Here is an 11,826-nt window from a genome sequence, read left to right as displayed (position 1 = left end):
ATCTAACACGTGAAGCTACAAATTACCCTCAGTAGCCACATAAATACTTTAGTTACTCTATGCATGCATACAGCTGGAAACTCTTTTACATGTAAGTTACTCTATGCATGCATACAGCTGGAAACTCTTTTACATGTTGTCTTGAAACAATTATTATTCTCACACAAAAAAAAAGTGTTCACGTTTGACTTATTTCAAAACTTTAATGTATTTTATTTGGATTTATTGGTGAGGAAATAAATGCTGGGCAGTTAACACTGTAACCTTTGCAGCACTATATAGTTCCTTGTCTGACTCTCGCCTATGGCGGGCGTTCTGCATGTTTTCTCCGTACATTTGTGGGTTCTCCGGGGTATCGTAGCTTCCTCCAACAGTCAAATAAAAGAAAATATGAATGTTAGGTTAACTGGCTTCTCTGAATTGCAGTTAGGAGGGAGTATGTGTGTGGGCATGGTTGTTTCTGGTGCTATCCGTCTGTGTTGCCCTGTTAGACACCTCGGAATTGCAGGGTTAGGGTTCTGGTTGCATGCAATATGACTGACCTTTAGCTGTCTTACAAAGAGGAATGGGCAAAATATGGGGGCTGTAGATGTTCAAAGCTTGTAGAGCACTGGTGTCAAACTCCAGTCCTGGAGGGCCTGCATTGTCCTGCAGTTTTTAGATGTGCCACAGATACAAAACACTGGAATGATCAGTTCTCCAGAGGCTTAGTGACCTAATTATTCCATTCAGGTGTGGTGCAGCAGAGGCAAATCTAAAAGCTGCTGGACACCGGCCCTCGAGGACTGGAGTTTCACACCCTTGTTGTAGAGACGTACCCCAAGAGAGGTGGTTCTGCAAATCTTGACTCAGTGCAGCCTTTTATAATTCAGAGCATATTCCCTGACGTGTCGGGTTTCATGTTCAACAACCTTAAATAAACGACAGCACCGTTTCACAGACTGCAAATTGTTGTTTATCTATAACAAAAGCTGGGTTGGAATTGAGGAAGCAAAGTGAGAAAAAGTAGTCTGACTAGTGTGCTGTTTTCACTGGAATTAGAAAGGAAAGTAGCCACCAAATTGTGACTTATTTTCAAGTGAGCGGCTTGGAAAATTGTTTAATTGGCACAACATTTCAATGGCCCTTCAAATCTGGGTTTTCCCCTACAATCTTCGACGCACTGATAGGGAAAAAGAGGCTGCTGCCACGTGCACTGTGTACTTGACTTTATTTGCTAGCTCTTGTGGGAGAAATGTGCAGAGATCAGCTGCAACATTACTACTTTATTCAAAGTAACAAAATATGAAGACAAAAATGTTGTTTGGTTTTTGATTCTGTATCTGAATCAGTATCTCATTATTCTTTTGTAGATTTATTTTTCTAAAGTGTTTATACTAAAGTGTTGAGTATTTTCTTTGTCATTTCCTTTTTGTCCTAAAGATATGCAACCCTTTTTTTGTTGCATGTTTTCTTTTTCCTGTCTGTGTGTCATATCTCCGTGGTTTTATTTGCTTCTTGGTTTATGAAAGGCCGTTCAGTAAGAGATACACACAGCTTCAGTCGAAGACCCTCGTTGAAAACTTATTTTTGTACTTTTTTGATGTTTTCCTGGATGTAAACATAAGTGTTTTCTAAACTGGAAGTTGGACTGCTCTAGACCTGCGTCTGAGTTGTAAGTGTGAGACACACACACCCTCTCTAAACTCTAGTTACTGTAAAGAAGCCCATCTCTGTTTTCCTTGCTGTATATTTAGAAGTACGTCACATTCTGAGCAACTCACATGGCACATTCCAGATTTCCCTCTGTCACCCTTCGCCCTGAATAAAGACATTATCTTTGTTACTCACAGCTAAAATTATAACAGTAAAGTATGTCAGGTATATTTTGACTGCCATCTTGAAGTGAGCGGCAGAAAACATAAAAGTTAGCTGACTTATCTTGATGCAGATCAGAGACTCTGTGTTTTATTAATTTTTCTAAGCAGTGTCTCCTATTAATACTGGTAATCCACAGTCTCCGTCTTGCTGCAGGACTCCTGCAGTGGAAGTGGTATGAGTCTGCAGTATGTATTAATACCCAGCATTCATAGCAGAGGGGGGTTGATGGGAAGGGGGCGGGCCCACACATCCAGTCACCTGTTCTCCTTGCGACCCCAATGGGGGTCTGTGAGTCCGTGCCTTTTCGTTAGTTTCACGCAAAAAGCAGCTAAAAACAAATCCACGCCGCCAATAAAACTGGACATATGCATATCGGCAGGAAGCAGTTTCAGAAACTAAAGCACACAGGATGGACGGGTTGCATTGCTGTAGTTGTTAAATGATCTTGATGATGATTATTGTGGATGGCTGGAGTGTGACTTGAAGTCCTGGTTTAGTGCCTCCAGTTGCTGTGTAACCCGAGCCTCGGATAGACCGACAGCGGGGCTGGACAACAGTCAGGGTGTTTGATAGGGGGGATTTAAGGCTCTTCCCCTTCGGTCTTTACTCTCACACTCTTTCTCCTCCTCACACTTTATATTTAAACATAGTCAAGTGGAATGCATTAGGGGGCTCCAGGGGACATAATGGCTCTGTACTGTTTAGGGATATTTTTCGTATTTCTGACTGCTCTGGGGACTCTAACGAGCCTGGGTAAGTGGTGTGTTTGCAAACTTTTGGTTGCTCTTCAGTGACTGGCACGCTGTGCAGTTATGATGCTATATGTGGACAGACGATCAGTGTTCAAGGATGAGCAACTCTAAAGGTCTTTCTTTTAGCGATTCATTATACGTAGAAAATGTTCTGTGGTCAAGAAGTAAGTCATGTTAACCATTTACAACCCATAAGACGAAACAAAGTGAGATGGAATTTAGTAAGAATGCAAAGTTTTTGTTACGCTTACTAGGACTTTTACTGGTTTCTGTTTTTGAAACTGAATTTAATCTCCAAATGGTCATTTTAAGCATATTTTTTAATTTGTTTATACAGTTTAATTGAACAACATGATAGCAGGATTAATGTGAGAGTAGGAAAAGGGGAAAGCAGTACCTGTAACAGATGTGTGGGAGCATTACCAAAATGAAGGATTGTTATTATTCTTTATTTTTGAACGATCCTGATATTGAATTCAGATATGTAAAGTGTGTGGGGCCAGCGGTGGGGTGGTTGTGCAGGATCTTTGATCCTACTGACAGCAACACACAACTCATCGCGTTGAAAACAGTCAAGGCCCCAACATACAGGATCCCAACGCAGATTATGATTCAAAGGGACGTTTTTCAGTGAATTCTGCTTTGTGGTTGTTGTTTTTTTACCCTGTACAAATAGGAATGTTAGGATTGTTGATCTGTTGGCTTTTGTCATTTTTATAAATTATGGTCAGACAATGATGACTAGGGCAAATACAAAAGCAGTTTTAAAATTCCACTTTCAGTTAAAGGGTTAATAATTACTGGCCCTTTGTGAGAAAGTGTTTGACTATTCTTGTTAAATAGTAAATTTACTGCGGTAAACCACATTATCTTTTTTAAAGCTTGGCTCATTTTCACAAGTAAGTATTGTCTGATGTAAAGTTTCTTGTCAAAAAATTGTAATAATTTCTTTGGCAACATGAAATAGGCTAAAAGAAAACAACACACAATGTCAAAATCTAAAGTCTGCCAGTCTGGAAGAGTTATTAAACCAGGTTCAAATCTACAATGAGAGCCACAAATGGAAATTATGGACAAGAATCTTCCTAGAAGTGTCCAGCCTATCAGAATTACATACTACAACTCATCCAGGAGGTTATAAAAGAACCCAGAACCACATCTGAAGCATCTCCGACCTCACTTGTGTCAGTTAAGGTCAGAGTTCATCAAGAAGAAATATGGACAAAAACTGCATCCATGGGAAAACTTAAAAGAAAACAAATGCTGACACAAAAAGACAAACACTTCACTTGTATTTGCTAAACAGTTTGTGTTATTTTCAAGACTTTTTGGAAAAGAGTGTTTGGATTGACAGGATAAAAGGGAAACTTTTTCAAAATTTCATTTTACAGCCGATGCAAAACTAATAGCACTTCAGGAAAAGGACATTATAGTGACAGATCGACATGGTGGTGTTATTGTGACGATGGTTTGTTATAATTGATGGAAACATGAATCCTGCTCTTTAGAAGAAAATCCTCCAGTTTAACACTGATATCTGGTAAAGATATAATAACTGTAACAGGGGAAACTATTTCTGGTTGGTTTGGATTTTTTCTCTTAATCAAAGAAATCATCATTGAGCCGGCTTTTTCTGTTTACTCTAGTTATCTATTTAAAATGTCTGAGTGTGACAGAAAAACAGAAACGCCATACATCAAACTATCTGAATATACAGTTTCATAATCCACTAGATTTTTTTTCTGATGCTCTTTATCAGTCATTTAAGGACAACAAGAACTGTCTGAATAATTTTCGGATCGGGATTTACTTATCACTAAAATGAGTTCACTTCAGCTGAGGAATATATGAAAACTAACATACATTAATTATTAATGTAATCAATTACAAGTTTTATTTTAAATCACAGTAAGGCCTATTTAAAAGGATCTGAAACACAAGATAAAACGAGAATAATAATACAGATTTTGTAAACTGTAAGTAATGTTTTATTTAAAAAAAATGTAAATCACTTTCGCAAAATAATTAGATAATTAAAAGTTTAACTTTATCAAACATTTACTGACCACAGATATTTGTTTTAAATCTTAAATTGCCACTGTTTTAAAATTAGTATTGTCACAACTACTGCCCTTTGTTGTCAAATTTTTGGCATTTCTATATTTCTAATGCCTATTTCTGTTATTTCTGCTTACTTGTCTTGTCTTACCTGATGTGTGCTGCTTCCTTCTTGCCCAGGTCAACCTTGTGAAAGAGTTCTTTCTCTCAGGGGATTTTATTTGGCTAAATACAGATTACTAAAATAAAAACAACTGGTCTTTCAGGAGTCTACAGGAAGGATTTCACATGCTTTATTTCTATTCCATATGTGACACTCATAAATATAAAAAAGCAAAACTAAGCATAAATACAGCCCAGTGATGTTCTATCAAAACCAGCTGCATCTGGATGCCGGTCAGAGCTACTGGACTCAGCAGCCAGCATCCCTTTCGAACCTGTTTAATTCTTGATACTGTTCTTGATAATACTTCATGAGGCTGGAGTCCAGAAATCTGTCCTGTCTCTGTATCCCTTCACTTCAGCATGACCCAGTCAATATGTATTAAAGACGTCATTTGATGAGCATTAACTGAAGAAATGCATTATTGCACTCCGGATGGATTTCCTGCATAAGACATGATGTTCTGTAGGGGGAAGTTTAGAAAGAAAGAAATCTGTATCAGTGAACAGCCTTTTGAGCCACCGGCTCTTTTGTTAGACTTTGGGGAGAAAGTAGTTTTCATGTGAAAGGCCACATCTGGTGTGTTCATGCACACTAGAGTTTTCAGAATGGATTTTCTGAAATATGTCCCAAATATTGTAGAAAACATTGGCTGAGATTTTGGAACTGCTCTAAAACGTTGCACATCAGAGGTGAAGCCAGCAATGTCACACATCTAAATATATCTTTACTGAAATAATAAATAACTCCTTCGATCTTTTAAAGATATACTCCTAAATGAGGATGACAAATCAAAGCAGAGAGGGTAGAGACAAGAATGAGTAATTAATTTTTTTTTGTTTGTTTGTATTTCTGAATTTTGGGCTGCACTTTTTAACCTGGTGAGAATTGCATCATGCATTGTAAATACATTTTTATACATTGTCATTGACCTGAATGTATTTTTTTTGTGCCATTTGCCAGTGATCGGCTCGGCACAACAAGTCAGTTATTTACAAAGCTGCAACAGCGATGTTGTAATATTTACCTGTATGGTCATGTTGCTCTGACACAAGATGCTGTCAAGATGATCTATTATGCCTTCATGTCACAAGGCATAATCATGTTGCAGGTTTTGTTTGTCAAAGTCTTGATCCACCCTTCTGCCATCCTCTGTACGATTTCTTTTCTCTACGCTTGTCTTCACGATGATTTACGTATCAGCTGCAGGAAGTGAAGAGAGGTCAAAGAGCTGACATTAAATACTGACTAAACCTTTTATGCACTTGAGTTGACTGAGTGAGCTGTATTTAGAAGATAAGTACATACTGTTCAGTTCAAATTGCCCTGCACTGAAGTCAACAGCATTGTTTCAAACGGATATGCAGTGCAATGTTATTTTTATTACTGCAGGTCAAACCAAATTCACAGATTTCTGTTCTTTAACGTTTTTTAAAAATAATTTTTATTTAGAGACGCTCAAATACTGTTGCAGTTAGATATTCAGATTTTCACACTTTGATTTTGTTTGTCTCTGAATGCATCTTATATGAAGCTCAACTGTATTTAATGATTAAAAAAAAATGAAACAGCTGTCACCGCTGTCATTACAGAGCGGCAGCTATGCAAACTGTCCCATGGGTAGATTAAATATTTGCGCCTGGCAGGACCAGCCAGGCTGCCGGCTCATAAGGGAGAACATGATTCCATGTTTTGTAGTGTGTAACTTTGACCTTTCATTACAAAACGTGAAAACCAATTCTAGGGTTTATGAGCCAAGCCTGATTTAAAGTGCAGATTTAGGGTTGCTCAGTATAGTAGAAATTATATGTTTCTGCATATGGCATCAAACACTTGGAAGACAGATGTACAATAAGGCTAAAGTTATAGATTAAACTTAGCAGATTGATTTCATGTTTTACTGAATATGTCGTGATCGCTGGGAGAAAATTCCCCGGGTGTCTCTCTTACATCCTGTGTTTCATTCCTGCAGTGGTGTGTAACGAGGAGTCCGAGCTGATCTACGACTTGTTCAAAAACTACAACAAGAACATTCGTCCAGCAGTTGAACCTAAGGAGAAAGTGCAGGTTATGATCAAGCTGACGCTGACGAACCTTATCTCACTGGTAAGACCTGCAAGCTGTCATTTGTTGAAAAAAAGAAAAAGAAAACACAAATAAAAGATAAGAGCAAACTTCATTGCAAAAAGACTTCCACTTCCCAACCACAGACCTCAATGTATTTGAATGAGGTTTTATGTAAAAGATCAACAAAAGCTTATATTTTTGTAAAAGAAATCTAAAAAGTGTGCTTTCATATTTGCATAAAATCAAGTCAACTGCTTCACCAGGACAACAAATACTCCTGTTCTTGTGAAGTTTCTTGGAAAACATTAGTGAACAAACAGCTTCATGAACATTTTGGTAGAATGTTTGGTCATGTTCTCACCCAATCAAAGTTCAGACCTAAATTCTGTTGAAACCTTCAGTGTGTCTTTCCTGTATTCACTACTTTGTGTTGGTCCAAAATCAAGCTAAGACATAACAAACTGTGAAAACAAATTGTTTTACAAGATGTACCACTTTGATCAGCTTCTCAGCACACTATTGGTTCTATTTAAAGACAGTAAATGTTCAGTGCTTTTCTTTTTCTGCTTCTCCACCGAATTTTCAGAATGAAAAGGAAGAGACTCTAACAACCAATGTATGGATTGAAATTGTAAGTTTACTCTCTTTTCATTTAATGGAAGCAATATGTCTCTCTTTTTTTCTTGTTTGACTCCAGCCATGTCTGTATTTTAACGTCATTGGTGACCTTTCCTCTCAAATGTCATCAACAGCAATGGTCTGATTATCGCCTTGCCTGGAACGAGAGCAATTATCACGGCATTCAAGTTATCCGGGTCCCATACAACACGGTTTGGCTTCCTGACATAGTCCTTGAGAACAAGTGAGAGCTTTGCAAAAATGTGTCAAATACTGCATATTTTTTCCTGCTGCAGACAAGAATGCAGCCTCAGCATTGTTTCCAATTTCTCTTCTTCTTGTGCAGCATTGATGGCCAGTTTGATGTGGCTTACTATGCAAATGTCCTGATCAGCAGTGATGGGTGGATGTACTGGCTGCCTCCTGCTATCTATCGTAGCACCTGTGCAATTGAAATTACTTACTTCCCATTTGACTATCAAAACTGCACACTGGTATTCAGGTAAAAAATAAAATAAAATAAAACACAGTATGCAGGTCTCACGCTGCATCATAACTGTCTTTCTTCTCTTTTCTCTTGTCAAAAACCCAAAAAAGATCCCAAACTTACAGTTACAATGAACTGGACTTGATCTTGGCCACTGAAAACAATGAAATATTCGAGTGGGTGCATATTGACCCAGCTGCTTTTACAGGTACACAAAATCCATTTTGTCACTATCCTAATATTGAAACTCTGCATGTTTACCCCGACTGTTTATGTGGCCCTGTTACAGAGAACGGTGAGTGGGCCATTGTCCACCGACCAGCCAGGAAGATGATCAACTCCAGGTATTCCCCCGACGACCTGGAATATCAGGAGATTGTGTTCAACCTGGTCATTCAGAGGAAGCCCCTGTTCTATATCATCAACATCATCCTTCCCTGCTCTCTCATCTCCTCGCTGGTTGTACTGGCCTACTTCCTTCCTGCTCAAGGCCAGTGCAAATTGCTATTAATGACAGCACTTAAAAACAAAAAAAGAACAGAAAATTGGTGGGTTGTATGGGCAGTTGTCCAGGGCAGCATTGGAAAGGGGGCGCATGAGAATCATATCAAAAATAGAACTCATTCATCTAATTTAATTTCCTCCTAAATTAGTTTTTTTGTTGTTTTAATAGATGTGGACACAAAGGGGAGTTGGGCTTAAAGTTGTAAATATGGAGGTTGTGTTATGCTACATGCTAATCTCATTATGTCTAAATGAAGTGACATGAAAGTTATTCTATATTACCTTCTTTTTTTAGCTGGAGTGGCTGATTATATAGTATTAGATTGTATTAATTAATAGTTTGTGAGTTTTAATGTCCTCAATATTAATTTGACAGCAAAATAATAAAAATTGCTGCTATTATTGTCCAGTGATTATATTTTTAGATTTTATTTTTTTTTTTTTGCCATTTCCTTCCAGCTGGGGGACAAAAATTGACTGTCTCCATTTCTGTGCTGCTGGCTCAGACTGTCTTCCTGTTTCTGATTGCTCAAAAGGTCCCTGAGACATCGCTCTCTGTCCCTCTGATTGGAAAGTGAGTCATCTGTAGTCTCTCGTGACCCCTGCTGGTTATGTTTTACACTCTAATCCAAAACAGATCATCTCTAATGTCCTTCTCAGGTACCTCATTTTTGTCATGAGTGTCACAACTCTCATTGCAACCAATCAGATTGTGGTGCTGAACTACTCTCTCCGCAGCCCCAGCACTCACATCATGTCCCACACTGTCAAGCACGTAAGCCCACGGCGGGAAATGGCACATTTTGAAAGACAGACATACCGGTAGTTTTCCTGAGCTAACAAAGACTGTCCAAATTGTCTCCTGTAGTTGTTCTTGGAAATGGTGCCTCGTTTCTTGGGCATGTCCCCGTTGGTGGACGACAGTGAGGCGACAGCAGAGATGAACGGGTTGAAGGAGAGGCGACGCAGCTCTTTCGGCCTCATGCAGAGAGCAGAGGAATATGTGTTGAAACAACCTCGGAGTGAAATGATGTTCGACAAACAAAGAGAGAGACACGGCCTCACTCGATCAATTGGTGAGTGATTTTCATTTGATAAAGTTTCTTAAAGTTTTGCTATGTACTCCAGTTAGAAGAAAACCCCTCCTCCTGTGCTGATGCTGTTGACTCCAAAGTATTATTTGCTTCTATTAGTGGAGTTACTCTGATTCTAACTGTTATTCTCTCAATCTTTGTAGTGAATAATATAGATGTCAGCAGCACTGCAAACTTGTACAAGAGTTTAGCGCAGGCGGCACCTGAGATTAAGCAGTGTGTGGACGCCTGCAACTTCATTGCTGAGAGCAAAAGACAGCAGAATGACATTGGATCTGTGAGTATTGCATTTTAAGTTTGCAGATTAATTTTGTTCTGTTTTAAACAAATATGATGTGCCTTCCAAAAGTTTGTTTACTTCTTAAGGTATCTTTGTCATCTTATAACCTTCAATGTATTTTACTGGAATTTTCTGGCTTCAACATACAGATGAAACCAACTGTGCGTTGGTTTAAACTCATTTTATCTTGGGGATAGCCCATGCTATCTGGAATCTGTAGTAGCAGAAATGTTTCCTCCAACCTTTCTGCTGAGTTTCTTGGTCTTCATTATGCTTTTTCTTTCTCTGGTTTTCTCTAACAAACTCTCACACACGAGAACTTTACTTACTAATCGTGGATTTGATTTTATTCATGGGTATCAAAGTAATGGAGGCTGAATATAAATAGTTATGTTTTCTATAAACGTTTTAAAACAAAGTTCCTTTTTCCTACTGCTTTACAACGTCACGGTTTTGTCCTACTGTGTGTTAGTGCATTAAAAAAAACAATTCCAATAAAACCCATTAAGGTTGTTGCTGTTACACTTGAATTTCCCTTCTGGGACAATAAATACTGTTTCTATTCTATTCTATTCTACTCTATTCACAGGAAATTGAAAGCTGGGTTCTGATAGGAAAGATGATCGACAAGGTGTGTTTCTGGGCTGCCATGTTCCTCTTCACTGTAGGCACTGTGGGGATCTTCCTTACTGGGCACTTCAACCAAGCTCCAGACTTCCCATTTCCTGGAGAGAACAAGAAATATGCTCCAGTTTCTTAAAAAAACAAAAAACAAAACAAAAAACAACTATTGCTGTTCTTGGAGCATTTATTTACAAGGTTCACTTTTCCTCTGTGCTGTAAGTCAGCAGCACAGCTTGTGAAGTCCGAGCCTTTAGGGTCAGGTTGGATAGATCTGTGTCAAAATCACACTGATCATCTGCAAAGCAGCTGAGGGTTTAATTTGCTTTTAAATTTTGGCATTTTCTTTTGGTGATTCAATAAAGCTATGTTCTAAATCATAATAACGCTCAGGAAAATCCTTCAAAATATGGTTTGTGTTTTATTTATTACTTTTGAGTCTATGAGAAAGATTTCGAAACTGAGGAAGTTTAGGCTTTAGGCATTTCAGGAGAAAAGTCTGAAGGTTTTGACTAAGCAAATTTTATTTTACTGGAGGAAAGACGTATGTAAAAGGAGACTCCCTCTGAGGTTTAGCTGCTTTGTTTATATGTGAGGAGCAAAAGTTGCCTAATAGTTCACTGTCTTAAGAAAACCCAGAGCAAGCAGAATAAAACACTTATTTGCCTTCTTGTTTTAATGACCTTGTGTACGGCAGATGGATTAAATGATGATATTATGTGTTTATTGGTAAATTCTTTTGTCAATATTTTTATGTGTAACACTGAACTAAATAAAGTAACTTTTGTTATTGCTATTCATGTCAAAGAAAGCACATCGAGGCTTGTTTGATTTATATCTGTTGCAGCATTTGGGTGGTTGAACCAGAGATTCTGTAGCAATTCCCAGACTTGGGTTTTGTATTATTATTTGTAATTGTGTATTTAATAAATTATTCCAAAATAAAGTGTTTTGACTCTAAGTACTAACCTATTTTTTGCACTTTTTACTTAGAATAAGCCTTTTCAGTCCGAGCCACATTGCTAAAACTTTAATGGGATAAAACGTCATCTTGTGGCGAGAAATTGTACTACATTAAGATAAATTGATACAGGATAAATGACACAATACTGAGAGGAAGAAAAGGTAAAAAATGTATTCATTATTCAGTGGAATTGTCTTTTAAACTCCTTGACCTTAAAGCATCTGAAAGTTGTTACCAAGGATGAACCAGACTTGAGCAGCTCCACAAGTCTCTGCCTTATGTCTTGGGTGATTTATTTTGGCATTCCCATTGTGTCAATAGTTGACCTACTATATGAAGTTTTTTCTTTAACTATTGA

General features: G+C 38.0%; 1 protein-coding gene across 1 annotated transcript; it reads left to right on the top strand.

Annotated features, from left to right (window-relative positions):
* The first annotated feature begins 2,457 nt into the window (after nt 1–2,457).
* chrne (cholinergic receptor, nicotinic, epsilon) lies at nt 2,458–11,468 on the top strand. Its single transcript, XM_044140531.1, has 12 exons — nt 2,458–2,613; nt 6,806–6,939; nt 7,487–7,531; nt 7,653–7,762; nt 7,865–8,020; nt 8,116–8,213; nt 8,295–8,495; nt 8,969–9,083; nt 9,170–9,284; nt 9,378–9,585; nt 9,747–9,880; nt 10,473–11,468. Exons 1-12 carry the CDS (start codon nt 2,547–2,549, stop codon nt 10,641–10,643), a joined length of 1,554 nt encoding a protein of 517 aa, XP_043996466.1. The 5' UTR covers nt 2,458–2,546; the 3' UTR covers nt 10,644–11,468.
* Nucleotides 11,469–11,826: the final 358 nt, after the last annotated feature.

Source organism: Gambusia affinis, linkage group LG15 (genome assembly GCF_019740435.1).
Source record: "Gambusia affinis linkage group LG15, SWU_Gaff_1.0, whole genome shotgun sequence".
Lineage (NCBI taxonomy): Eukaryota > Metazoa > Chordata > Actinopteri > Cyprinodontiformes > Poeciliidae > Gambusia > Gambusia affinis.
Note: the sequence above shows the minus strand (reverse complement) of the source record. Positions and strands in the feature narration are given on the sequence as shown.

What these genes read in the sequence shown, in the direction of transcription:
- chrne (XM_044140531.1), top strand. Translation starts at nt 2,547, where the DNA reads ATGGCTCTGTACTGTTTAGGGATATTTTTCGTATTTCTGACTGCTCTG. An exon ending in TGACGAACCTTATCTCACTG is followed by an intron (nt 6,940 to 7,486) that starts GTAAGACCTGCA and finishes CCGAATTTTCAG; the next exon opens with AATGAAAAGGAAGAGACTCT. An exon ending in TGTCCCACACTGTCAAGCAC is followed by an intron (nt 9,285 to 9,377) that starts GTAAGCCCACGG and finishes TGTCTCCTGTAG; the next exon opens with TTGTTCTTGGAAATGGTGCC.